The 25,889-nt window shown below is 43.9% G+C and overlaps 1 protein-coding gene and 1 long non-coding RNA gene across 3 annotated transcripts in view; one reads left to right on the plus strand and one right to left on the minus strand.

Moving 5' to 3' along the window:
- Nucleotides 1-25,889, plus strand: part of Tacr1 (tachykinin receptor 1) — a 165,415-nt gene that overhangs the window by 73,588 nt on the left and 65,938 nt on the right. The window contains exon 2 of the mRNA XM_052720817.1: nucleotides 20,043-20,237. Coding sequence (XP_052576777.1) covers nucleotides 20,043-20,237 — 195 coding nt within the window. The remainder of the gene's footprint in view (nucleotides 1-20,042; nucleotides 20,238-25,889) is intronic.
- LOC128099124 (uncharacterized) overlaps nucleotides 1-25,889 on the minus strand; it is a 97,628-nt gene that overhangs the window by 63,129 nt on the left and 8,610 nt on the right. For both annotated transcript variants that reach the window (XR_008214436.1, XR_008214435.1), the window contains exon 3: nucleotides 3,930-4,001. This is a non-coding gene — a long non-coding RNA (uncharacterized LOC128099124). The remainder of the gene's footprint in view (nucleotides 1-3,929; nucleotides 4,002-25,889) is intronic.

The following is a 25,889-nucleotide window of genomic DNA, read 5'->3' on the forward strand; positions in this document are numbered from 1 at the left end:
CAGAGAGAAGTTTCTCCAGCTCTGCCCCCCTGCCCTCGTCCTGTAGCAAAACTTACACCAAGCTCTCACAGGAACTCCTCCCCAGTGAGGAAATGAGAATGCAGAAATGAGGCGATTGGCCAAAAGCCCGCATCTGTGCGGGTAGGACGAGAGTGCTGCTGAGTTCTTTCTGACTCTGGAAACTTGTCCATGAGTTCTGTCTGTCTGGAAGGGCCAGAGTCAGCTTGCCCTGGGTTATGGCTGATGGGGACACACAAAGCAATAAGTACCAAGCCATGGGAGGTAAGACCCATGTCTCCAGAGGGGGCATCGGAGGCACAGGCCAGGGAGGTCCAAAGATGACTGTGTGAATCTTAGGGGCCCAGGCTGTGCCCTGCCAGGTCGCATGCCTGGGCCTCTGTCCACAAGGCTCATGGAACACCAGCCCCTGCCTTCCTCCGGCTTCCTTCTCCCTTGGGAAGGTGATTTCCTCTGTGATGGTAACACTCCACCCTAAGCCTTTCAATCTCTGACATCTCACTGGTTCCTTGCTTCATAACCTCATCTCTGGAACTTCTCCCAACCTCTGGCAGAAATATCTTCAAAGAGCATGAAAAGGACCCTGAGTGGAGAGGGGAGGATGCAGAGGAGAGGGGGGACCAGACTCTTCCTCCATATGGAAGCCAGGTCCTCATTCCAGTGTACAGCTGGCCAGACACTGGGACCCCTCTCTCAGCTCCGACACCAGGTTTCAGCAATTATTTTGTTGAATTGTCTCACTGGACTGTAGGGGATGAGTAACATGGCTTTAATTTATTTTTTCCCCATGAAATACTCAATTAGACTCTAATTGAGTACTTCCATCCTTGACAGTAGCTATTAAGCTGACGCCACTGTCTCCTCGGCATTTTGCATCTTCAGGCGTCTGGCCCAGGATCCAGCCAGTCGCACCGCGGTTCAAGCGTCTGGTGTCCTGGGTACCCTGGGCTTCAGCTAGGCACCAAGGCTCTGAGAAGCAGTTACATGACCGCTGGGTAGACAAGCACACAGACGCAAAGGCAACGTGAGCACACCCAGTGTGCACAGTGCACCTGACGTGTCTATTGGCTTGAAGAGCGTTCACTCACTCTGCCCAGTAAACACTGTCAACCCTCATTTCCGGAGGAAAAACCAACGGTGATTCAGAGGCACCACTTTAAGAGAGATGAAGTGGTTTTTAGAAAGGCAAGGAGAAGGGCAACGAGGAGAGACAAAGACCATGTCCCGTGTTGGGAGCCGCACTGGAAGAGGGAATTCATAGCTTTATTCAGGCCAAGGGCATCCAAGGCATGAGGCCCCAGACCAGGAAATCCCTTCCCTCACCAGTGAGCACAGGCTCTGGGTGGTCGGTAAACAGAGAGCTACGGAATGTTTACTTTCTAGAAAATAATTCTTTTCTTTTTTCTTGACACTCTGTGTATTTACTCCTTAATCCAGCACCTCTCCTAGCCTCGGAAAATTAGTGTTCCCTGTGGGCCATCACCCTCCCAGGCCACAGACCTTGCCCTCCCTCACCAACCCTGCCTCCTTGGTTTCCCCTCTGACATTAGCAAGAAACAAAGTCAGATGATAGCTTCTCTGCCGATGGCTGCTCCTGCTTGACAGAAGACAAGGGCTGCTTCATCAATCTTCTGGTAGCTACTGAGGCTCTGTCTTGCCTCTGGTCTGCTGCCATAGAGCTTCAGAGGATGCAATATTTAAAAGGCATCAACCAGTGATGGAACTCAAGAGAGACATTTTGGATAAAAAGTTTATTAAGAGTTATTAGCACTATGGACTTACAGACAGACAGACAGCATGGCAGGGACCCTGATGAGAGCTCAGGCTCCCAAAGCAGGTTCTAGGTTCCTTCTTATAGACCCCAGAGGAAGAGGGCCAGGCTGCATGTAGTCAAGGTGTCGTCTCTGATCCCTGGGCCATAGGAGGAGGGGAGGGAATTTCAGGGAAGGAATATGGGGGGGAAGCGAGGCACTTTTAGTTGGAGTGTACCCATTGTGTGGGTGGGTGACAGCCGCCACAGGTAGCCTTCTGATATCAGACAACTTGAGGTTTGTAAACTTCTGGGAAGTGAAAATAGCTTGAATTTGAACCTCAGAGCCCACAGTTAAAAAGACAGACATGGAACCAACAACCAGGAAGCCCACATGAGACCAACCTAAGCCCTCTACATATATGTGACAGTTGTGTAGCTTGGTCTATTTGTGGGACTCCTAACAATGGAAGCAGGGGCTAGCTCTTGGGACCCTACTCCTCATAGTGGGTCACCTTGTCCAGCCTAAATACAAGGGAGGGGGTGCTTAGTCATACCAAAACTTGATATGCCATGTTTTGTTGCTATCCATGGGAGGCCTGCCCCTTTCTGAACAGAAACAGAGGAGGATTAGATTGGGGCGGGGAGTCTGGGGGAGGCTGGGGGGGAGGGAATGGAAGGAGAGGAGAGAAGGGAAACTGGGGTAGGGATGTAACATGAGTTAATTAAATTTTTAAAATGTAAAAAAATAAATAATAAAAAGACAGACGTGATGGCAAAGGCTTGTAATCCCAGTGCTGGCGAAATGGACTCAGGCGGGTCCCTGGAGCCCCCGGGCAAGCCAGCCTAGCCTACTTGGTAAGCTCCAGGCCACTGAAAGACTGTCTGACACAAACAAAACAAAACTGGACAGCTCCTGAGACACCATACTCAAGGATGCCCTCTGGCCTTCACATCTGTACTCACACACATGGGTTGCACCCACACTTATGTGTGCCCCCTCACTCACATGCACCAAGAGTATGCCACATACTGCTTTCCATAGACATCTACCCTAATCACCTTCCCAGATCAAATTCGTGTGTCATGTCCACTGAGATGCTCCACTGACTGCCGTGTGGACACCCACATGGCCTGTCTATGCTGGCTGCCATTCCTCACATGGTAATTCTCCATAGCAGGTAGAACCTCGTGTGGCCATCATCATATGTGTTCATGTGTGTGTGCATGTGCATGTATGTGGTGTGTGTGTGTGTATGTGTGTGTGTGCCTGTGCATGTATGTGGTGTGTGTGTGTGTGTGTGTGTGTGTGTGTGTGTGTGTGTGTGTGTGTGTGTGCAAGAAACAGCCAACCCTACAGAGGCATCCTGACGCACAGAAGGGGTTAATTAAGTAAGACTCACTGAAAGAATCAATGGAAAAATCAGTCCAGGGAAAAGTACTGATGCCTGTGTGCAAAGAAAAGAAGGTTGTGCCGCGATTGACAGTGTGAATGAGAGTTCTGGATCATTCCTGATCAAAAGCAGGCCTCTGCAGCCAGCTGCCCCAGCACTGCTCGGTAGATGACTTGACTTTACCTGAGGCTCAGCTACCTCATCTGGCAAATGAGATGCTGACGTCAGCCTTCCTCAGAGTTGGTGGTTGATAAATAAGTTAACAGGACGAAAGCAGTTAAGAGTAAGACCAGCATTTACCATGTGTGCTGAGAGCTCAAAGACTGGAGTGCAGGAGAGATTTTCCTTTCATCTTGAAATTTATTAGTTGACACTTTACTAGACAACAAAAAGAAAATCGAAAAGACAACAGTGCTTCTCCCTGAAAAGGTAGTGCACTAGGTGTCTTGATGGGTGCTCTTGAAGTTAACTAAAAATGCTCAGATAGACACCACAAAATATCACCTCCTATGCCTTCGTTTCTCTAGAAGAAAGTAAAGACTGCTTAGGTAGAGAGCTGAGGGAACGCACTCCGTGACTTGGATTAGAGCAAGAATGTGGATTTGTTATCCTGAGTGTTTGACCTTGATCATGACCTTGTACTAAAGTGTTAAGACAAAAGGCAAAGCCTAGACCTTGACTGGGAAGGGATAAGATCCAGTCTCTCAAAGGCAGGAGCTCGATGACTCTACCTATAGCAGATAAAAGTTGGAAAGCCATTGACTTACCTGTCCAATGACTGCAGAGAAGATGTCCCATCTCTAATCTTAGTGCTCAAGTCAATCACCTCTCCTGAGAGTCTGTAGTGGAAAGAGTACAAGCCAAGGATGGTAAGTAAGCAAAATCAAAAATGTAAGGCAAATCAAAATTGTAAAAAGGAAACAGCAATAGCTAAAATGTAGAAGCTCAGTAGACAAGTCAATTACTACATCCTGAAAGTCTGTGAACAGGAAGGTTAATCCCAAAATTATCCAAATGCAGAACAGACAACAAAAAGTATAACACAAGACATCTCTTGTGGCTAGCAGTTAATAGTGCTGGCTGCTCTTTCAAAGGACCAGGGTTTGGTTTCTAACATCTATGTGGTGGCTACAACCATCTATAACTCTAGTTTCAGGGGATCCTATGCACTCCTCTGGCCTCCACAGGCACTGAATGCACATGATGCACAAACATTCAAGCTGGCAAATGCTCATACATATAAAATAATTGTTTTAAAATGTTTCTTAAATTCAAGAGGGTATAAAACTAAATTGTCTTAGTAGAGAAGGCATCTCCATATTCTTTTTTGAATACTTTTCAAATTTAAATACTGCATAACTAAGTAATTTTCAAATTCCAGCACTCTATGCTGATACAGAGCATAAATTACTGAAACACAGAGATCCATTGAAAAATTCTTCTCGATAGTCAGAATAGTCCTGAGAATTTAAAACTAAATTATGCATACCCCACAGGCTTTGTAGGGAGACATTTGAATACATTTTGCCATGTTTGCATTCAAAAATCATAATTTGTGGGGCTAGAGAGATGGCTCAGTGATTAAGAGCCTTACTAGTACTCATGCAGAGGACCTAGGGTCAGCTCCCAATTGGAGGCTGCTCTCGTTACCACCAACTCTACTTCCAGGGGCACCTGCTGCCCTCTTCTGGCCTCTCCAAGCACCCAGTGCATGTGGTACACACACATACTCAGAGACACACATATAAAATAAAAATAAGTCCAGAAAAAATACATAATTTACCCAAACATTCAGAATTCAGTATTTTAGGATTCTCCATTAAAAACATTTTAATTAAGGATCTTCAGCTAATTTTAAAGAACATGCACCCACAATCAATTTCATGACTTGAATTAATTCACAGAAGGTTGTCCAAGGCTCAAACACATTTGAAGTGTTAACTGAGTCAGAAGTTTGTATTCATCAAATAAAACATATTACAAAAATAAATTAGTTCAGTTACCCTCAACGCCAACACATTCTTTGTAAATTTCAACGCTATAGCCTCTATTTCAATTGGCAAAACATCAGCTTGTTTTGACACAGTTGCAAATTATATGTACCATCTAGTGACATCGAAGTTTATTTATGTTCCAGGATTTCTTAATTTAGTAAAAAACTATTTTTAACACAGTGTATTCATCAGCAGAAAAACAAATCACTTTGTCTTCACTTCTTAAGTCTGAATCTATGGTGTGCACAACATCAGTCAGCTGTTTCACCTTCCAAAAACTTTGAATCCAAGAATTAATCAGATTAAAAGAGAATTGAAGCATCATTGAAATGAGCTGGTTTTCTATCTGAAAAATCTGATGACTCCAATATAAAATTAGAATCCTTTAGCTAGTTGGCAAGTTCTTCTGCTATCTGAGCCAATGGATTAATAGCTCTGACTTGACCTTTTGTACATGCAACAAGAGAAGTGAAATGGAAAATGACTGAAATTAATTACTTCTTCTAAATGAAAACTTGTGCTTCTCAGGTAGGCTGGCAAACACTCCCTGTCCTGCATAAGAACACTATCTCAGTGTCTTTGGGAACAAACACCCTCAACAAGCCAACAAGGCCCCACTGTGTAGCCGTCCTCCCCTATGATTCTCCTGCTTCAACTTTCTGAGTGCTGGATTCACAGGCTTGGGCTGCCATGTCTATCTGCATGGCTGAGAAGATGGCTCAGTCAGAGAAGTGCTGGTTGGACGAGCATAAGGACCCAAGTTCAATCCCCAGGACCCACAGAAAAGGCCAGGTGTGCTGGCCCAAGTTTGTAAACCCCCAAAGGAGGTGGAGATGAGTGGATGCCAGATACTCACTGGCCAGAACCCAGGCAGAATCCACGAGCCACAAGTGATCTTGTCCCCCAAAGCAAGGTGGGGAGCCCCTGCAGAAGGGCATCTGAGGTTGGCTTCTGGCCTCTGCTGCACCCCTTTCACCCTCCCTATCTATCAGCTTTTTGGTGTCAATCTACTTCTTTAGCAGATTCACACACCTTGGCTTTTCTTTGTGGGGGGAGTCGAACCCAGGACCTCCAGAAGAACAGTCAGTGCTCTTAGCCACTGAGCTATCTCTCCAGCCCCTCACCCCTTGGCTCGTACACTTCCTATAGCAGCATTTTGGCTCCTTGGAAGCAAAAGGTCTCACTGTTTTGTGTCTCTTACAGGTTCATCAGAAACTTTGACAAAAAGCAGAAATCCAGTATTTGCTTTTCATTAAACACGAGCTTTTGTTTACTTAAAACATTGTTTTAAAAAAACCACTTTGTTTTAACAAGAAAGTACTATGAGTCAATCGATTGTTAATAACTAAATAATAAAACACAAAACTGTGAGAGGGTACCCAAATTAATAATACACTCCACAGCAGGGTGACTTCTCATCCGGTTTTCTCACCATACTGATCATTTCCCAGACTTCTCACTGACCCTGCTCCACTGGGGCCTGGGGACCCAGGGCAGTTCAATACTCTGATAGTCATAGGAGCCCCAAAGCACAGTGCTAACAGTTGAGGGGTGCCCTAGATGTGATCTTTCCTCCATTACCATGTTTCCACTAAATCAAGAAGTCCTCTTCCCCAAATAGCAATTAAAATACCAAGGAAATAGAATCCAGAGTTCTGCCTTCGCTTTTCCTGCCTGTGGAGCTGAAGTGGCCCTTGGGGTTCTCTGCACACAGAGCCTCTTAGACCTGCCTCAGCCCTCCTACTCATCTCCAGTTCCGAGTCCTAAAGTGGAAGTGCCACCAAGAAGCAAAGTACGTCCAGGTGCTGTACCCCTGTGGGCTGGAGGGATGTGACCCAGGCAGCAGTTTCTATGTGAAACATACCAGCACCCCCAGGGGCCGATCCCTGACTCAAGTATGAGTCCCTAAGGGAAAAAAGCAGTCATCAGAGATGCAATGGGCCAGCAGCAGGTTGTTTGACGAGAGGCCATTTCTGACTCTCCTCCGTTGCTCTTTTTTCAATGTGTGTCTTGGTGTACATTGGTGTTGACTTCATAGAGGCAAACTCTTTCAAGTGCATCATATACTTGGATCTTATCCACCCTTTCCCTCTGCCACCCCCTAGTCTCCTCCCTTCCCTCATGTCCCTTCTGCTTGTCTGGTGTGTGTGTGTGTGTGTGTGTGTGTGTGTGTGTGTGTGTGTGTGTGTGTGGTTTTGTGTGCCTATGAGAGTATTAGGGGCTGGGAACATGGCTCAGTAGGTAAAGTGCTTGCTGTATAAACATGAGAACCTGAGTTCAGATCCCCCAACAGCCACATACAAAATCCTGGCAAGGAGGCACATGTCTGTAACCCCAGTGCTAAGGTAGGGGTGGTGGAGACAGGCAGAGCCCCAGGACTCACATGCCAGGTGGCCTATGCAAAATGGTGAGCTCTACTCAGAAAGACTTAGTCTCAAATACCAGGGTGGGAGAAAATCGAGAATGGTACCAGAAGTGGGGCTTAGGACTCCATATTGCATGCACACACAGGCAGCATATGAACTGCACACACACACACACACACACACACACACACACACACACACACACACCCCACAGGTACACACACAAAAACTTTAGGATCCACAAAGTGGAAGAAAACATGTAACCTTTCTCTTTCAGCATCTAACTTACTTCACTAAAAATGACGATCTCTGGTAGTATCCCTTTTCCGTTAAATGACATAATTTCATGTCTTCTTTACTAATGGAAAGACTTCCATTGGGTATATCTAGCACATTTTATTTCTCCATTCATCTAATGGCAGATACAGGCTGATTCCAGAACTTGGCTACTGTGAACAGTTCGGCCACAGACATGGGTGTGCTGGTCTCTGCGGCATGTTGACTTAAGTAGGCGTGTCCAGCTTGCAGCTGTGGGGGCCACTTGCACCCCAGCCCAGCCATGAATGTTGCCCAGTACACTTGTAGATAACAACATGTGTAGCAATGTCAAATGGCTGGACACCCCTGGCCGAGCATCTTTGGGGGATGTACCAAGAAGTGGTTTAGCTGGGTTATAGGGTAGTTCAGCTTGTAAATTTTTGACAAAGCTCCTCAGTGGTTTCCACAGTGACCGGACAATGTATTCATGCATTCCCACAGCAGTAAATATGGTCTCATCTTTCCATTTCTTTTTACACACAGAGAAAAGGCTACAAACAAAGCCATGGCTGGTCTTTCCATTCCACCTAAACCACTCAGTCTCAGCTTCAAGCCAACCCCGAGGCATGGCATTTATTTTTATCCTATTTTCAATTAATTTTTAGTGCACAAGATAATGTATCATTTTGATATTTTCATACACATGTAAGGTGTGAGTTTTGTTCTTTCGTATGTTTTAGTGTGTGTGTGGTGTACGTGTGTACACATGCTTATGCTGGTATGCCTGCAGGGGTGTGTATATATGGGGCGGGCAGAGATCAATGCCGAGTGTCTCCCTCAACCATTCTCCACTTTATTTTTTCAGACAGAGTCTCTCTGAGCTGAGATCTTCATGGTTTGGCTAGCTAGGCTGGCTAGGCAATGATCTCTAGGAATCTGCCTATCTTCACCTCCCCAGCAGATGCGCCCAGCACACCACTGCCATATCCTGCTTTTTATGTTGGTGCTGGGGACCCAGGCTCAGGTCCTCATGCTTACAGAGCAAAAGCACTCAGTGAAGCCATCTCCCAGCCCCCCATTAGTCTTATTTTTATTAATTTTAAGTTATTATGCAGGATAATGAGCTTCATTGTGACATGGGTTATACAAGATAATGGGATTCATGCACATAGAAGACACAGATTTCTGATGCGTATTGCAGAAACTGCTGTCATCACCACCCTTGGGGCCTGGCCCACTGCTGCCAGCAAAGGCTGAGGCTACATTTTTGGTTTGGTTTTGGACTTCACCGCGTTTTCTCAATCAATCACATCCGATTTTAGACTCAGGGACCTTGATGACCTGAGGGGTCACCTTTTACACTTTCCCAACCAGAACATTTGATCTAGCCCAGCTTTGTATCTCACATTCCAAAATCGTTTTTGAGGAGTTCTTGAGGAAAGGACACCCAGAGCTCAGGCATCCAGCCCTTTACACTCTGCCCCTTTCAGATTAGTCTGTGTGCTCAGAGAGGAGCTGCTGATTTACAGCTGCTGGAAAGACATGCATGGGGAAAGCCAACAGGTGACCAGGCAAGCTTGTATTGATTAGCTAAGGCTCCCAGAAGATTAAGAGACAGGTGTTCACAGTCTCCGGGGGATGGGGACGGCCTACTGATAGGAACAAGAGCCTAAGTTATCTTCCCATAAGATGGAAGGTGAGGATACTACAAAGAAGCATGGTTAACAGAAATGTGAGGGGCACTCATTTGAAGGGCATACAATATTTTTCATTTGAGAGAGAGAGACGGCCTGAGCACCCATGTTTAAAGGATTGGAGGACTTTCTGCAGATGCTAGTGGCTTAGGAAATAGGCTCTAGAACAGGGCCCGAGCCTGTGGAATCTTGAATCATCTCCTCTCCTTGCTCCCCTACAATAGATACTGCAGTACCCAGTGGCCTGGGGACTCTGTTCTGAATCTTTCTTGCACCACATGGACCACACATAAGGCATATATCTCTAACAACAACAGGCTGCATCCTGTCCTTCATTTCACCTCAAACTGTCACAGATTCTCAATCCCATCACCTCACATCCATTCCTTTTGTCCTTATTGGTGGTGCCTCTCCTATCTGCTGACAGCTTTTGAAGTGAGTCATTGATGGACCACTGGAATAAGAAACATATGCCTTATAGAACGGGCACAGGATAAGTAGAAATATTTTTTTTGCAAGAGGCTCTAGAAACATTTTCACAGTGTGTGATCTGTACTGCCTCTCTAGGCCATTAAAAGGCCTCTTTGGCTGCAGCTTCAAGAGTCTGCATTTATCTAAAGAACTGAATTTCTGGTCACGCAAACTTCTAATTTAGATGTCTGGAGTTCAGTAATAAAAGTGATAACCTGGCTCAAACTCTGAGCTGATGAAATATTAGTGACCTCTAGTGAAAAGGGATGTGTCCTTTGCAAAGGAAGGAGGAAGGAAAAAAGATGGGACACCCTTTCTCAGGAAACGTCCCAGAAGACACCCCAGCAGAAGACGAATCTTGTGTGGCTTCCAGAGTACTGTCTGTGCACATGTTAGTAAGTGAACAAATACTTTTAAAAAATTACTGAAGGGCTGAAAGTCAAAGGATAGGAATGTCTAAGGACTAGGGACCAGTGAGGTCACTCCTACAGGATGATCTTGTCTATCCATATAATAGAAAATACTTTGAACAATGGTTATTCTCATGTGACAGTCCTGCAACTGTTCTGACTGGGAATAATAGACCTATAACATACATGCCTATATTGGATATGATTTTATTCAGCAACTATTTATGGGGTGCCTTCTATATGCCAAGAAATTTGCATATTTATTTATCTGGTTAATTTTTCACTGAATGTTTACTAGATCCCACGCATTAAGGGAGCCCTTCTGTGGAACACAAAGAGGGGAGATGGATAGGCAAATAGGAAAATAAGTGAGGTGTGGCCAGCACGAGATCAGTGACCTCTGCAGCATTGAAGATGGTCACTGAATCCTTCCATGACAGCAAGGATGATGGGTCCAGGCTATGGACAGAAGCAGGAGCCAGACAGGAAGAGATTGAGATCAAAAGTGTCCTCAATTGAGACCTCTGTGCTTAGATGGGAAACGAGATTCAAGTAGTACCTGGCAGACGATGATCACCTTCCTTTCTGATGACAGACTGGACATGTACTGACTTCACTCTGGGCATGCCCTGTTGGAGGTGGAAAATGTTTCTGAAGATGATGCCATCTTTATCTGTTGTTCTAACTCCTCTTAGTCATCACTTTCCACAACCTACCAGCCCACAATCTGTTTCTGTAAATAAAGTTTTACTGGCACACAGACATATCCAATAGTTTCCTTCCTGTCTATGACTGTTTTGACACACAAAGACAGGGTTGAGTAGTTATGAGAGAAACTGACAGACCCTGAAGCCTGCCTTTGCTCTTTGACCTTTACAGAAGTTTGCTGACTCTTGATCTACAGGCATATTCTGAGCCATCACTATCCCTAGGCATATGGCATTCTTTAGAGGATGTTTAGACCATGCTGGGAAAGAGTAAGGAACTGATACTGGGTTGGGAGGAAAGACTGTAGATGAAGGGTTTGGAAGGCACTCTGCCCAGTGATGTGAGGACAGACTAAGAAGTCAAGAAGACAGAGCTTCTGGTGAGAGGGTGGACTCTTTTTCACAATAAGATCACTTCTAACTGTCCATGACAAAGATGTGCAGTGGCACACTCCCCTAGATTGAGAAGATGTTTCCGTGGGACTTCTTTCTAGAAAGTGCTATCACCAAATGGAACTGCACCTCCCTTTTCAGCTGGGAGGTCACACACAGCTTCAATGAGAGCTGACAGACAGGCTTCTGTGAGGCAGAGGCAACCTGAAGTGGAGAACATAATCCACATGCCACGCAGCCTCTGGACTGCTGACTCTGGCAGTCTGGTGATTAATGTGTAAATCAGGAAGACATTTAGTTGGCTGCCTTGGAGTCCCGTGAGCATGGAACAGTCAATAAATATTTATTAAGTGTATTTTCCTAGGGCTTGAAGCACTTGCATGGTGGTATCTTATAATCAAATAAGAAAGAGTTGTTGAGGGTGGATCCAGATAAAGGCACTGTGTGCTAATGGAACGCAAGCTGGGGATGCAAAATAGGAAGGAATGTGTTGGGGTTATCCAACTGAGGCTAGCCACTGAGTAAATAAGAAAAAAGTGTGTTATACTCACAAGCCACCAGAGAGGGGAGGAAAGGACAGAGAGATGGAGAGAGACAGAGAGAAGGAAGAAAAAAAGGAGGAACCAAGAAAAATTTATAACTATTTTGGACAAATGAAAAAAATGTACTTTTTAAATAATCTTTGATACTAACTTGGGATTGCTATATGTAATCCATTCATTTGTCACAAAAATGGCTCCTAGTCTAAAAGAATGGCACAGAGTTCACTGAAATGGGCTTCCAAACAGCATTTTTTTGCAGTAATGATAAAATATGGCTTTCTGTCACCCATTTGGAGACATGTCGCCAGTAGTCTGGTGCAATGCCCCTAAAGCGTAGTCGCATTCAATTCTAAGTGGTGTATCGCCAGTTTGGGGATGGGCATTGGGATTCATTTATTTAAGCTTGAACATTTATCCTGAGTTAGAAGCAAATTAAAACCTTGCATTTGAGATCCTATTAAAAGAGGGTGCTGTAATTACTGCACGCTCCCCTGTGGGTCTCTCTCTAGTTCAGAGCCTGGGAGTGCACAGCTGCACTGAGGGAGGAAGTCTGCATGGGGCTGGGTGAGATATGACATCTTCATAGCTTCCAGAACAGCTTTGGAATCGGGGAGGGAAATCTTGATGAAAGATGCAGGAATTCCTGGGGTATTGGGTAGGGGTGCATGTGTGTTTGTGTGTGTGCACTTGCATGTAGAGGCCAGAGGTCAACCGTGATGTCATTCCTCAGGATCTTTCCACCTTATTTTCTGAGGCAGGATATCTCACTGTGTGGTGCAGCCTCAAAGACTCTCCTGTCCCCACATCACAGCACTGGTATGACAGGTGTGTGCCACCATGGCCCCCACTTAATGTGGCTTCCAAGGATTGCACTCCCAAGTCCTCATACTTATGTGGCAAGCACTTTGCCAACATCCCCAGCCCTTGCATAACATCTTACTGTTTATAGAAAGGCTGGCCTTAGGCATCTTCTGCAGCTGAGATTTTCCTGTGTCCCACCCAGTCTACAGCTGCTCAGACCCAAGTAAACACACAGAGGCTTATATTATTTAAAACTGCTCAGCCATTAGCTCAGGCCTACCACTGTCTAGCTCTTACACTTAAACTAAGCCATTTCTGTTAATCTATATGTCACCACATTTCCATGGCTTTACCTGTATGCCATTACATGCTGCTCCCTGGACAGTGGGCTAGCATCTCCTGATTCAGCCCTCCTCTTCCCAGAATTCTCATTGTCTGCTTATCCCACCTATACTTCCTGCCTGGCTACTGCCAATCAGCATTTTATTAAACCAATGTACAAAAGCATTATTCCACAGCATTTTCCCTTTTCTGTTTAATTAAAAAGGAAAGTTTTAACTTTAGCATAGTAAAATTATATATAGCAAAACAGTTATCAAGCAAGAATTACAGTTACATTATCTAGTCTATATTTGGCAAAAATAAAGAAAATATTCTATTTATCCTATATTTGTAAGTCTAAGCTTTCATATCTAACTAATCCTTTATCATAACTAAGGAAAATTGTAACTATCTAGTCTTCAACTACATCAAAGACCTCAGAAAGATACAATATTACCTAAGAAAACAGGGAGAGCATTGAAAGCAACTTCCAAAAATCTAGAATGACAGAGACAGCTGCCTGCCTGGACAGTCATTAAAAGTTCTGCAATGTTAGGGCATCCATTTTTCAGCCTACAGGCCTAGAGTCTCTCAGTCACTTTCCTCTGTAGAATGTCTGGCAGTTTCTTCTGCAAAGCAAGAACCTGAAGGACCATCTTGTCTTGCAAAGTTCAGTGGTCACCTTCCTATGGGTCCTGCATGTCCACTTGATACAAGAAGCAGTCCAGGCAAGAACAGTTCCTTGTCCAAATGGCTATTTTTGCCAAGAAGAAGATAAACTTCATATGGAGTGTCTTTAATGCCCATCCTCCTCTCTGAAGTAAATCAGTGCTTCCAGGAGCAGACATGTTTCATTGTTCAGGAAAGTCAAGTTTTTAAAACATTTTAAATGCCATATTCTGTAGGTTGATGTGTTTGAAGATTACCTACCTAACTGAAATCTATGTATACATAGAAATTTTAACTAACATGACTATAAGTTCGATTATCAAAGATGATTAACTATTAGTCTATATTTCTTAATGATACAATACAATTTTAAATAAGTTGTATAAACATAATACCTTAAACAAGAGTAAAAATATACATACAGTATAACAAAATTAAGCTTAAATTTGTATCAATAAACTAAAATCTATAGCAATGTAAAACATTTAAACAAGTTGCTCTTTAGAAGTAGGTTCATTAATCTACCCTTTCATCCTATGATATCTTTACTATCCCTTTTTCTTCTTTAGAAAGAGATTGCATTTATAATCAACCTGCTTTAAATAAAAATAAACATTCATAAACAATATTTTGGGAATTTGGGCGTAGCTTTTCATACTACTTCCTGCTGGATGAGGGCGCTGGCAATCTAATGGGGATCCTGAGAAAATTAAGGATTATGGTCAAGTCCTGACTGGAGGAGTCTGTGACACTGCATTGTCTGAGCCAGTTGCCTTGAAACAGTTCTGGATGTTGGATCATCTAGGCCATGGTGTCATCAGAGACCCTTTCAGGGGGTCTTGGCTGGTCAAACCTGATGTATCTTTTTTTTTTTTTTTTCCTATTTCTATCCTTTTTTATTTCCCTTTCTTTTTTTTTTTTTAAATTTATTTTAATTTATTTTGCAATACAATTCAGTTCTACATATCAGTCACGGATTCCCTTGTTCTCCCCCCTCCCGTCCCCCTCACCTTCCCCCCAACGCCCCCCCCCATTCCCATATCCTCCAGGGCAAAGCCTTCCCCACAGACTGAGGTCAACCTGGTAGACTCAGTCCAGGTAGGTCTAGTACCCTCCTCCCAGGCCAAGCCAAACAATCCTGCATAGGCCCCAGGTTTCAAACAGCCAACTCATGCAATGAGCACAAGATCTGGTCCCACTGCCTGGATGCCTCCCAAACAGATCAAGCCAATCAACTGTCTCACCCATTCGGAGGGCCTGATCCAGTGTGGACCCCTCAGCCATTGGTTCATAGTTCATGTGTTTCCATTCATTTGGCTATTTGTCCCTGTGCTTTATCCAACCTTGGTCTCATGGGACCTTTTGAAACTGAGAAGCTTTTGTAGAGCAAAGGATACGGTCAACAAGGCAAAGCGACAGCCTACAGAATGGGAAAAGATCTTCACCAACCCCACATCTGACAGAGGACTGATATCCAGAATATATAAGGAACTCAAGAAATTAGACATCAAAATGCCCAACAGTCCAATTAAGAAATGGGCTATGAAACCTGATGTATCTTAACCTGGAACAAATCCATAGCCTCTGGCTTCCTGTGAAAACAAAAGCAGAGCCTCCTTTCCAAAGCCATGTATCCTTAGACATCAATTTTGAAGCTGAGATGCCTTTAAAATATACATATTGGTTTAACTGAGCAGCCTTTACAATCAAATGTCTCTCTGCAGTTAAAAATCCCAAAGACAATATAATTCAGACTCTGTGTGTGATTTCCATCTTTATGCGGCTCATTTTTTATATTACCTTTACTGTCTCTTTAAAGACTTTATTTTTTAAACATCTATTTCTTTATACAACTGTCTATATTATTCATTTTCCTGTCTCTTCCAAACCTATGTAGATTTTTTTTTACACACATTGTAAACTGTTTAGAGATTTATTCCATCTGAATCTGTCTTGTTGTCAATCTATTGCTTTAAACTACAGTGTGGCTAGGACAGAAGCCGCAGCCTTGACTGCTGACTCTGCCCACCTCAGCTTTCCAACATAGCAGAGGTAATTCACCTCCTGCTCTGGGAGCCATACTCTCCACTGTCTCTGGGAAGTAGTGGGTCCATGCTTCTATCAAAGCAGCCTGTAGCCCAGAAACTTCTTTGTTGTTGTTGTTGTCTGTACCAGCAAAAGCTAAATCCACCATGCAGCATAATGTGCGGCTTGGAGATACCTCTGTGTACCATGGCAGGAACCCACCATGCTGCAGGTCAAGCCCACAAGCCAGGAAACTGCCATAGAGTAGCTCAAGTCCACAGGCTGCAGCTGGCCTGAGAGAGACAACTAGGAAGCTGTTTTTAGCTCTGTTTTAGAATCTTTTTTTTTTTTTTTTTTTTTTTTTTTTTTAGTTTTCTCAGGTTTTAGGTGGAAACTCTTGCCCCACGTTTTGGCACCATTTGTATAAAAGCATTTTTCCACAGCAATCTTCCCAACATTCAGCCTCCTCACACAGAGTATTGTTAGTGTCCTTGTTCTTACAACCCAGAAAAGGAAAACCCAGACCCCAGCACTGAACATAGAGAAAGTCAAAGTTTTAAACCTCTGTCCAAATCCAACTACCAACCTTCCAGAAAGTCAGACCTAATCCCAACCTAGAAGAGGGAGAAGACTCCAAACACTTCACAGTATCCTCGGAGAAGGATGCTCTGCAGGCTTAACACAAATCCAGTGAGCATCTCTTTAAGACCACCTGCCATGCAGAGGCTTGACTGCCTCTGCAACATCCCATATGGGGTGGAGGTATTGATCCAGTTTCCACTTGAGGTCATTTATCTGCTGTTGTGATTTGTAGTTTTTTATGGATGTGCCTGCTCCTCTGGAGAGAAATGCTCATAGCCTTCCGGAGGGAGGGCCGCTCTCTGCGTACAGCAGGTGCCTGGTGGGAACTGTTGAGGCTCATACTGACTGAAATTGCTCTCCTAGTACCCTAGGTCCAGTCCTTGCCCAGAGTTCCTAGGAGACCAAACAATGCACTAAAACAATTACACATGGCTGTGTGGAGCCAGTGGACAGCTGTGTAGATGTTTGTGCATTGTTCAAGCCTGCATCAGGCCTTCCGTCCCACAGAAACAAGAAATACCTGCCTGTCAGATAATGTTTAGACCCTGAAGGCTGTGTAAAATGCCATTCCCACTCTGAGGGGAAAGTGCATATTTTAAAGAAGTAAACCCATAACATTTATAAGGGATAGTCAGGGTTGTTGTGTGATATGAAATGCAGATTGTCATGACTACTGACCCTCAGATCTCTGTGGCATCTCAGAGACTGTGCACACAGCTTCAAACATGAGGACAGTCTCATCGGGATGACATCTTTTAATCTAGACCATAGGTGTGAGGGGACCCAAGAATGGCTGACCCTATAAGTCAGTGTTTCTCAACCTTCCTAATGCTACGACCCTTTAATACAGTTCCTCATGTTGTGGTGACCCCCAACCATAACATTATTTCATTACTTCATAACTGTAATTTTGCTACTGTTAAAAATAGTATATAAACATCTATATTTTCCAGTGGTCTTAGGTGACCCCTGAGAAAGGGTTATTCTACCCCCAAAGGGGTCAAGACCCACTGAAAAAAACTGTTAATCATTGTACCCCTTACAACCCACAAAGAGGCTTCTTCCAGTCCAACCTTACAGACTCTAGTGTCTGCCTGATGAGGGATGTGTTCTTAGCCCTACTCTGACTCTTAGATGCTTGAAGGCATGGTCACAATTCTTCCAGGAACTGCATGCTTTTCAGACTAGGTCACTGTTGTCTTGAACATAAAAATTCATGTCTCCTCAGACTGTATGAACTGTTGTTAGATTCACCTTCGAGCTTTCCAGCTGTTTCAGTTCAGTGTGTGTGTGTGTGTGTGTGTGTGTGTGTGTGTGTGTGTGTGTGTGTGTGTGTGTGTCCCACATGTGGAGGAGGTCAGAGAACACTTTTCAGGAGTGGGCTCTCTCACTCTCTCAGCTAAGGCAGGGTCATTCTTGCTGGTTTTGCCACACTGAGTATGCGAAGCCAGGTAGTCCTTAAGATCCTGAGCGATTCTTCAGTCTCTGCCTCCTGTCTCATGGGAGGAATGCTGGGATAACAGACGGAAACCATCACATTTGGCTTTTTGTGGGTTCTGAGGATTGAACTCAAATCATCAAGCTTAAGCAGTGTGCACTTTTACCCACTGAACCATCCTGTCTGCCCTGTTGTTCTGGGTAGTTGTTTTGTTTTGTGTCCAGGTCTCATGTAGCCCACGATGGCCTTAACTTGATATGTAGTTTAGAATGGCCTTGAACTTATTTATTTATTTATTTATTTATTTATTTATTTATTTATTTATTTATTTATTTTGGTTTTTCGAGACAGGGTTTCTCTGTGTAGTTTTGGTGCCTGTCCTGGATCTCGAGCTGTAGACCAGGCTCTCCTTGAACTCACAGAGATCCGCCTGGCTCTGCCTCCCAAGTGCTAGGATTAAAGGCGTGTACCACCACCGCCCGGCCGACCTTGAACTTATGATCTACTACCTCTACTTCCTGTGTGCTCATATTACAAGCATGCATCACCGTGCCCAGTTTTTTGTGGTTCTGTGAATCCAACCCAGGGCCTCGTGTGTGCTAAGCTATGTGATGGCACGTGGCATGTCTCCATCCCAGGAGTTCTCAAAATACAGCTACCAGAGTTATGAACTCTCCCCCCTCCCCACATCCCTTTCTTCCCCACTCCCCCCGGTGCAGTCCCTCTGAGGTTTGTGTTTTACACTATGTCTAGGGTTTCCTCACAAACTGTACTCCAGTCACCCAGGTGGTAGCCGATGCCATTTCACCAGCTGAGCTCCTAGTCCACCCCAGCTCATTCCTAAGCTTTTATAATGCTACATAAGGACTCTTAACACTGCTGCAATCACACTCTGTTTAAGGAGGACACTGTCCGGAAATGTTAACAGGCTTTTTTCATCATTCATCAAGCATTTACATGTTTCTACAAGCTAAGACGGCTGTAGGGTCATGAGACCATGTCACTTCATGGTGCCACCATAGCAGAATTTTGCAGACGGAACCTGTATTCCTATCAGGATTGTCCCTGAATCCCAACAGCACAAAGGAGAAGGTTGGGGATGTAGCTCAGTGGCAGAGCACCTACCTGGCAAGAACGAGATCCTGGGTTCAGCCTCTGGCACCAGGAGAGAAATGGGAACAAAATTCTTTTTTTCTACTTATTCTTATTTAATTAAGTGTATGCATGTGTATATGTATGAGTGTAGGTACACATGAATGCAATTGCCCAGAGAGACCAGAAGAGGGCATCAGATTCCCTGAAGTGATGGATGGTTTTGAGGCACCCAGTGTGGTTCAGGGTCACCTGGAAGGTCAGTAAGCACTCTTACCCACTGTGCCATCTTTATAGCCTCAAGGACAAAAATCCCTGATGTTGAAAGTAACCACAGCATGTCATTTTTCTCATTTTGTAAGACCCTAACATGTGTTTGGTCATTGGGTATGTACTCCAAGCATGTCAATAATGACAGTATCTCTTAGAATGTTTCTGACGGATTACCAATTTTTTGAAATCTGACTTTCCTTAGGGGCTTTTGGTATTGTATGTCATAAGTCAGACTTCAAGGATAGACAATAAAAAAAATAATTCAGAAAATACTTTAATCATTGGGAAGGGCTGCTGGAGAGATATCGTATTCAGTGAGTACTTCCTGTGCAAGTATGAGGACCTGAGTTTTAAAGGGTTTACTGTGTGTGTGTGTGTGTGTGTGTGTGTGTGTGTGTGTGTGTGTGCGCGCACACACACATTGCATGGGTGTCCTTCTCTATCACTCTCCACCTATTCCACTGAGGCAGTGTCTCTCTCTGAACCCAGAGCTCATATCTTGGCCAAGGTGGAAGCCAGCAAGCTCCAACAATCTGCCTGCCTCTGATCCCCTTGGGTCTAGGGTAACAGGTGTGGTACACACTGTAATCCCAGCAGTAGGAAGGCAAGGTCAGGAAGATCCCGGAGCTCGATGGCCAGCTGGTGAGCCCCACAGTCCAGTGAGAGACTGCCTCAAAAGACAGCATAGATAGCTTCTGGTGAAGACACCGGGCCTTAACAGGCTCACTTCTGGCCTCAACACACACACAGACACAAATGACTGGAAAACAATGGGCTTCTGGGAATCCTTATGAGCAGGAAAAACACATAATGACAGAACGTGGTCCTTCCTTCTCTACTGCAGATACATGGCCATCATCCACCCCCTGCAGCCCCGACTGTCGGCCACCGCTACCAAAGTGGTCATCTTTGTCATCTGGGTCCTGGCTCTCCTGCTGGCCTTTCCACAGGGCTACTACTCTACCACGGAGACGATGCCCAGCAGAGTCGTGTGCATGATCGAGTGGCCGGAGCATCCCTACAGGACTTACGAGAAAGCGTGAGTAGAGATTTGTCAGTCTCGCGTACCTGCCTGGAAGCCATGCTGTGCTAGGCAGAACCTTCCTTGCCCTGACGCCTTCCTTCTTCTGTATTCTTTTATCAGCAAAGATTTCACATGTGACTGTCTGCCTTTCTCACATCCACGGCTCTGATAGCGTTGATACACCCATCACTGTCAGGGGATGGTAATCCCCCAATGCTGTGAAAGTCATATTAAGAATGTTAAGACCTAGTTCCCATTACAGGTTCCTGGAACAACAGTGCCCCACCACCTTCTCTCTTGGATGTTTTATCTAAGATGCTTCCCTGCCAGGATCTGTGTTTCTGTGATGCCACTGTACCAGGCACAGCACACTGGAAGGTGGGGATGTCTCTACTCCAGTCACTCTCAGCAGTAGCCTGCTCCCTTCCCCTCTGATACAATCCCTTTACAGTGTGTGTTTCACACTGTGATTTCTTCATGAAGTTCAGCGGTCATTGCTCGGGTGGTAGCCAGTACCAGAGCAAGTACGTTATAGGCCACACCTCTTTCCTGTGTACCACAGCCCCACATCCTGTGCCCTCTATTCCTTCCCCAAAAAAGGCCACTGCCATTGAATCTTTTATCTCATAAGCTGCGTCTAGGGAAGCATCAATCCAAATCCTTTCAGGAGTTTACAGTGTGAGAAATGAGACATCTCCGTTCAGATGAAACCATGGAAGGCTTTTTGGTGTCTGGGGTTGCAGAGCACATGCAAGCAGGCCTGCTTGTCTGGTGGGAGGAGGGCAGGCCACAGACAGGCTTTTTCAAGATGTTTCAGTAATTTTCCCTAATGCTTCTTGCCCTGGAGGCATCACTGAAATGGTTTATTCTTTACCTTGTTCTGCCCAGCTGAACGGTGATGTGAAATTTATATAAGCATCCCTTTTGTGGACTGAGAGCACCTGGATAAAGTGGGTCTTTTGGAAAACCCTCTGTAATCATCCAATTTCGGGCTTGTTACTCCAATCAAAAGGCAACACTGATGTTAGAGACAGAAGACCTGAGTTTTTAATTATGAATTGCCACCAGCCATGTGACCACAGGCAAGGATCCCAGCATCTCCTCTTTTGTAAATGGAAGAAAATAAAACATTGTTTCCCATAGACAAGCACCGTGACTATCAGATGAAATGACGCATATCTCACGTTGCAAGCTATTAAATGTCAGGTAGGACTTATGGACCGAATTCACAGGATAGCAGTGTAATTGTGTGGCCTTTAAATTTACTAAATGCTAAGATGAAACATGGTATCTGTCATGCCACTTAGATCTGAGAGTTCCAAAGCCTGTCACATAGTCACTCCTGTGCATCTGTTACATGCATCATGGAAACGTGGCTTGCCAGGAAGCAGCAATGCATGAGATTGAGACATGGCCCTCCAGATACCAACAATGAGATCTAACCCATCAAGCGGTGGAGGGTGCATGCTCAGCCCTGAGGAGACACTATAAAATTATAAAATAAGTCTTTCTGATGAAGCTACAAGCATGAACAAGGTCTCAGTAGGACAGAGTTTGGCTCCACCAACTGTACGGGGCCCATGAACATGACCCAGCCAGGTTCCTCCAGGCAAGGAGGAAAATACCTCGGAGTTTAAATTACCCACTAAAAAGTAAAACAAAACAAAATGCTTCAGAAATCCCCATCTACCAGGCTCTGCCCCAGGTTGTCAGGATATTCTCAAAGTCCGAGCACTTCTTACTAGCTTACCCACAAGATACCCACAAGTTCTTTCATTTTACAGCAAATTTAAAGCTGAATTCAAAATAGATTTCTCTTACCCACAACTTGGGGGTTTTAGTCAGTAAGCAGTGATGCTTAGAGTCTTGCTTTGAACATCTTGGTGATTTGTGCTTATTAATCACTAGAAATTTCCTTTGGGACTCAACACAATGCACTGGGATTGTCATCTTTCCTAGTTTGGGGAACTAGGAGGAGGTGTTATGGGTTGTGTGGGTAGGTTTCCTGTCACTGTTGATTTTATCATAACCACCATTCTCATTTCATTCCATCACTGTAGTAAAACACTCTGACCAAAAGAAACTTAGGGAAATTTAGGGTTTATTTGCCTCACACTTCCTCACACAGTCCATCACTGAGGAAACTCAAGGCAGAAGCTTGAAGCAGAAACCATAGAGGAACACTGCTTGCTGGCCCACACCTGACTCCCTCTTAGCTAGATTTCTTTTATAGCTCAGGACCATCTTCCCAGGAAATGGTGCTTCCCACAGTGGGCTGGCCCCTTCCGTATCAATTAAGACAATCAAGACAATTATTCAATTGTGATTCTTTTTGGATGATTCTAGGTTTTGGTTCTGTTTGTTTGTTTTTTGTTTGTTTTTTTTTTTTTCGAGACAGGGTTTCTCTATGTTGTTTTGGTGCCTGTCGTGGATCTCACTCTGTAGACCAGGCTAGCCTTGAACTCACAGAGATCCACCTGGCTCTGCCTCCTGGGTGCTGAGATTAAAGGTGTGCACCACCACCACCTGGCAGATTCTAGGTTTTGTTAAATTGATGGTTAGTGAACAGATGCTTCCAAAAAACATAATTATGGATTATGAGCATCTGAGATTATTTACTCAGAGATATATAATACATTTATTTTTCCAATACGAAGTTTAAAAAATCTATTTGCCATTCATTCACACACTGACTGTAATACAAACATAATTCAAGTGCATAACACAGTTTCCACATTCAGCACTATTTTCTGTGTGTAAGTATCTTCTATAATGTATTATGCTATATTTTAGAAATTTAAGTTTTAACATATTTACTGAAGCACTTAATTATATTCTCTCTTTTTTAGAACTAATGATTGTCCTTTCCACAGTACACAACAATCCCAAAGTTGACACCAGATGGAAACTGTTTGAGGCATTGGGATCATTAAGACAAACATGTTAGCTCCAGTTCAATGACAGTTCAACTCCCAGCCTTATCACTCTTTAGTTCAATCATCAATGATCAATTCCTTTAAGACTTCATGCCTGATAGTGTATTTCACATTGGTCTGTTGGAAGAAGTAAGTGTGATGGTTGATCCTCATTGTCAATTTGACAAGATTTAGGATCATCATGGAAACACATCTCTAGGCATGAGGGTGTCTCCAGAAAGGTTGATCTGAGAAAGGAAGACCCAATCTGAATATGGGAGGCACCATCCCCTGGACTAAGATCAGGAGGAAGCAAGCCGAGCACCAGCTTCATCTCTTTCTGCTTCTTGACTGTGGATGCAGTGTGGCCAGCTGCCCCAGGCTCCTGCCTCCGTCCCTTCTCCATGATACTAGACCATATCTCCTCAAAGATATAGTCTTCATATAGAGATAGAGAAAGAGAGAGAGAGAGAGAGAGAGAGAGAGAGAGAGAGAGAGAGAGAGATAGGGAAAGAGAGAGACACTACATCTCCTGTGAGCCAAATAACCTTCCTTTCCTTCCTTCCTTCCTTCCTTTCTTTCTTCCTTCCTTCCTTCCTTCCTTCCTTCCTTCCTTCCTTCCTTCCTTTCTTTCCTTCCTTCCTTTCCCTTCCTTCCTTCCTTCAGTTGCTTTTTTTCCAGGTATTTTGTCAGAGCAACAAGACAAGTTACTAGTCTAAGAAGCAAATAACATGCAATGTTGAGTCCAGGGCCCCACCTGTGGTAAAAGTCTGGTGAATGCTGACTGCTGATATCAGCAACATTCATTGGCCGGGTTGCCAGCAGGTAGACAGTATGCTGAGCAGATGCTTCGGCTCAATTTCTCTGATAGATCATTTGTGCAAACATATTAATTACATAGAAGTATTGTGCAAAGCAGCATAAATGCCTTCTGAATACATGGTGAGCCTCCAACGTTAATCATTCGTCATTTAGACCCTTGGATAATACACAAATTCAGTGAAGAACTGTGAAAGGCAGACAGCTTCATAAAAGTGGATCGATTATTAAAGATGCTCATTACAAAACAGTTCAGTATCCAACTGGTACATAAGGAGGTAGCCAACCTAGTTCAGTTCAACTTGATGGTTTTAGCATCTGTGTTGGCTTAAAAATTGTTCATAGGAACAGATAACTTGACTTCTTACTTTGGGCACTGTATATTTCATATTTTAACCTAAAATTAAATGTAATGCAAGTGTTCTTATTGCTATAAGCTCTTAAGAAGGTGTTTTCTCTAGGATGAGCCAAAATGTTCTACCCAGAATAAAAAGAAGAAATTTTCTTCTGAGGGTAGCCTCTGCCTGTGATGACGCTCCTTACGGGAACTTGCCTCTGAATAAATCACATGAGAACAGTCCTCATCCATTCTGGCATTTACTGGACCTCTTGTTTTTGCTTTGACTCCTATGAATCATTTCACCTTGAGCTTTCCCAACTAGCTAAAGACAAATGCTTGTCCCTACAAGGGACACACCCTTGCTGGTGCTATCTTTGTGGACAGGAGACTCTGGACCACAAAAATCTGTAGATGTGAAGATGTTCACCTTCCACAAAGTCATTTGCAATTTTATTCTGTATTTTAAAAGATGAACATATTATGGCATACAACAGAAGTTCCTATGACTCTCTAATCACTCCAGTTCCCATCATTTACTAACCTGCTGTCTTAGTTTTCTTTCTACTGCCATGATAAAGATCATGGCCAAAAGTAAACTGGGAAGGCAAGGGTTTATTTCGCTTACACTTCCACATTACAGTCAGGGAAGTCAGGGCAGGAACTCATACAGGCATCTGGAGGCAGGAACTGAAGCAAAGAGTGTGGAGGAACACTGATTACTGGCTTGCTCCTCATGGCTTGCTCAGCTTACTCTCTTACGCCACCCAGAACCACTTGCCTAGGAGTGGTGCCACCCACAGTGGAATGAGCACTCCCACATCAATTGTTAATCAAGAAAATATCCCACAGACTTTCCCATAAGCCAACCTAATGGGGGCATTACCTCAATTAAGGGTCCCCTTTCTCAGGTGTCTCTTGCTTGTATCAAGTTGACAAAAACCTAATCAGCCTTTATACTGATGAATATTCTTCCAGGTGAATGCTATTCTTCATTTCTTTTGAGGAGACATATTTAGAGTCCGCACAATTATAGTCTCTCTCTTACAACACAAACACAACTTATTACGCATATTATTCTGCATCCTGATTTTTATCTTAACAATGTGTCTTGAAATCTTTCTGTGCTGACACACAAATGGCTTCAGTGCCCTTATTCCAGTGACATGGTTCTATTCTTTGAATGTACAACATCATTTCCACAGTCATTAATTGGTGGGAATTAGATTGCTTCCAGCTTTGCACTATGTCACTGTAAATAACCTTACATCTATCATGTAAGGCTATCTGAAGCATAAAATACCAAAAGTGGAATGTGCATTTTTAATTTTAACATTTTCCCACTGTACAGAATTATATCAAGGTACCTTCTCACCAGCAATGTGTGAGAGTCCCTGCTCCTCTGCTGCATACCAATGAAGTATATTGTCAAAGCTTTAGGATTTTGCCCAGCTGATGGGGAAATATGGTATCTCATTAAAGCTAAAATGTACATGTCTTGTGTCATGAACGAGCTATAATACATTTTCATAATTTCTTAGAGACTTTCACATATACTTCATAATTGTGTTATATCATTCCTATGTCATAAATGAT

Source organism: Peromyscus californicus, unplaced genomic scaffold, assembly GCF_007827085.1.
Source record: "Peromyscus californicus insignis strain IS unplaced genomic scaffold, ASM782708v3 Scaffold_6__1_contigs__length_162567912, whole genome shotgun sequence".
In the NCBI taxonomy this organism is placed as follows: domain Eukaryota; kingdom Metazoa; phylum Chordata; class Mammalia; order Rodentia; family Cricetidae; genus Peromyscus; species Peromyscus californicus.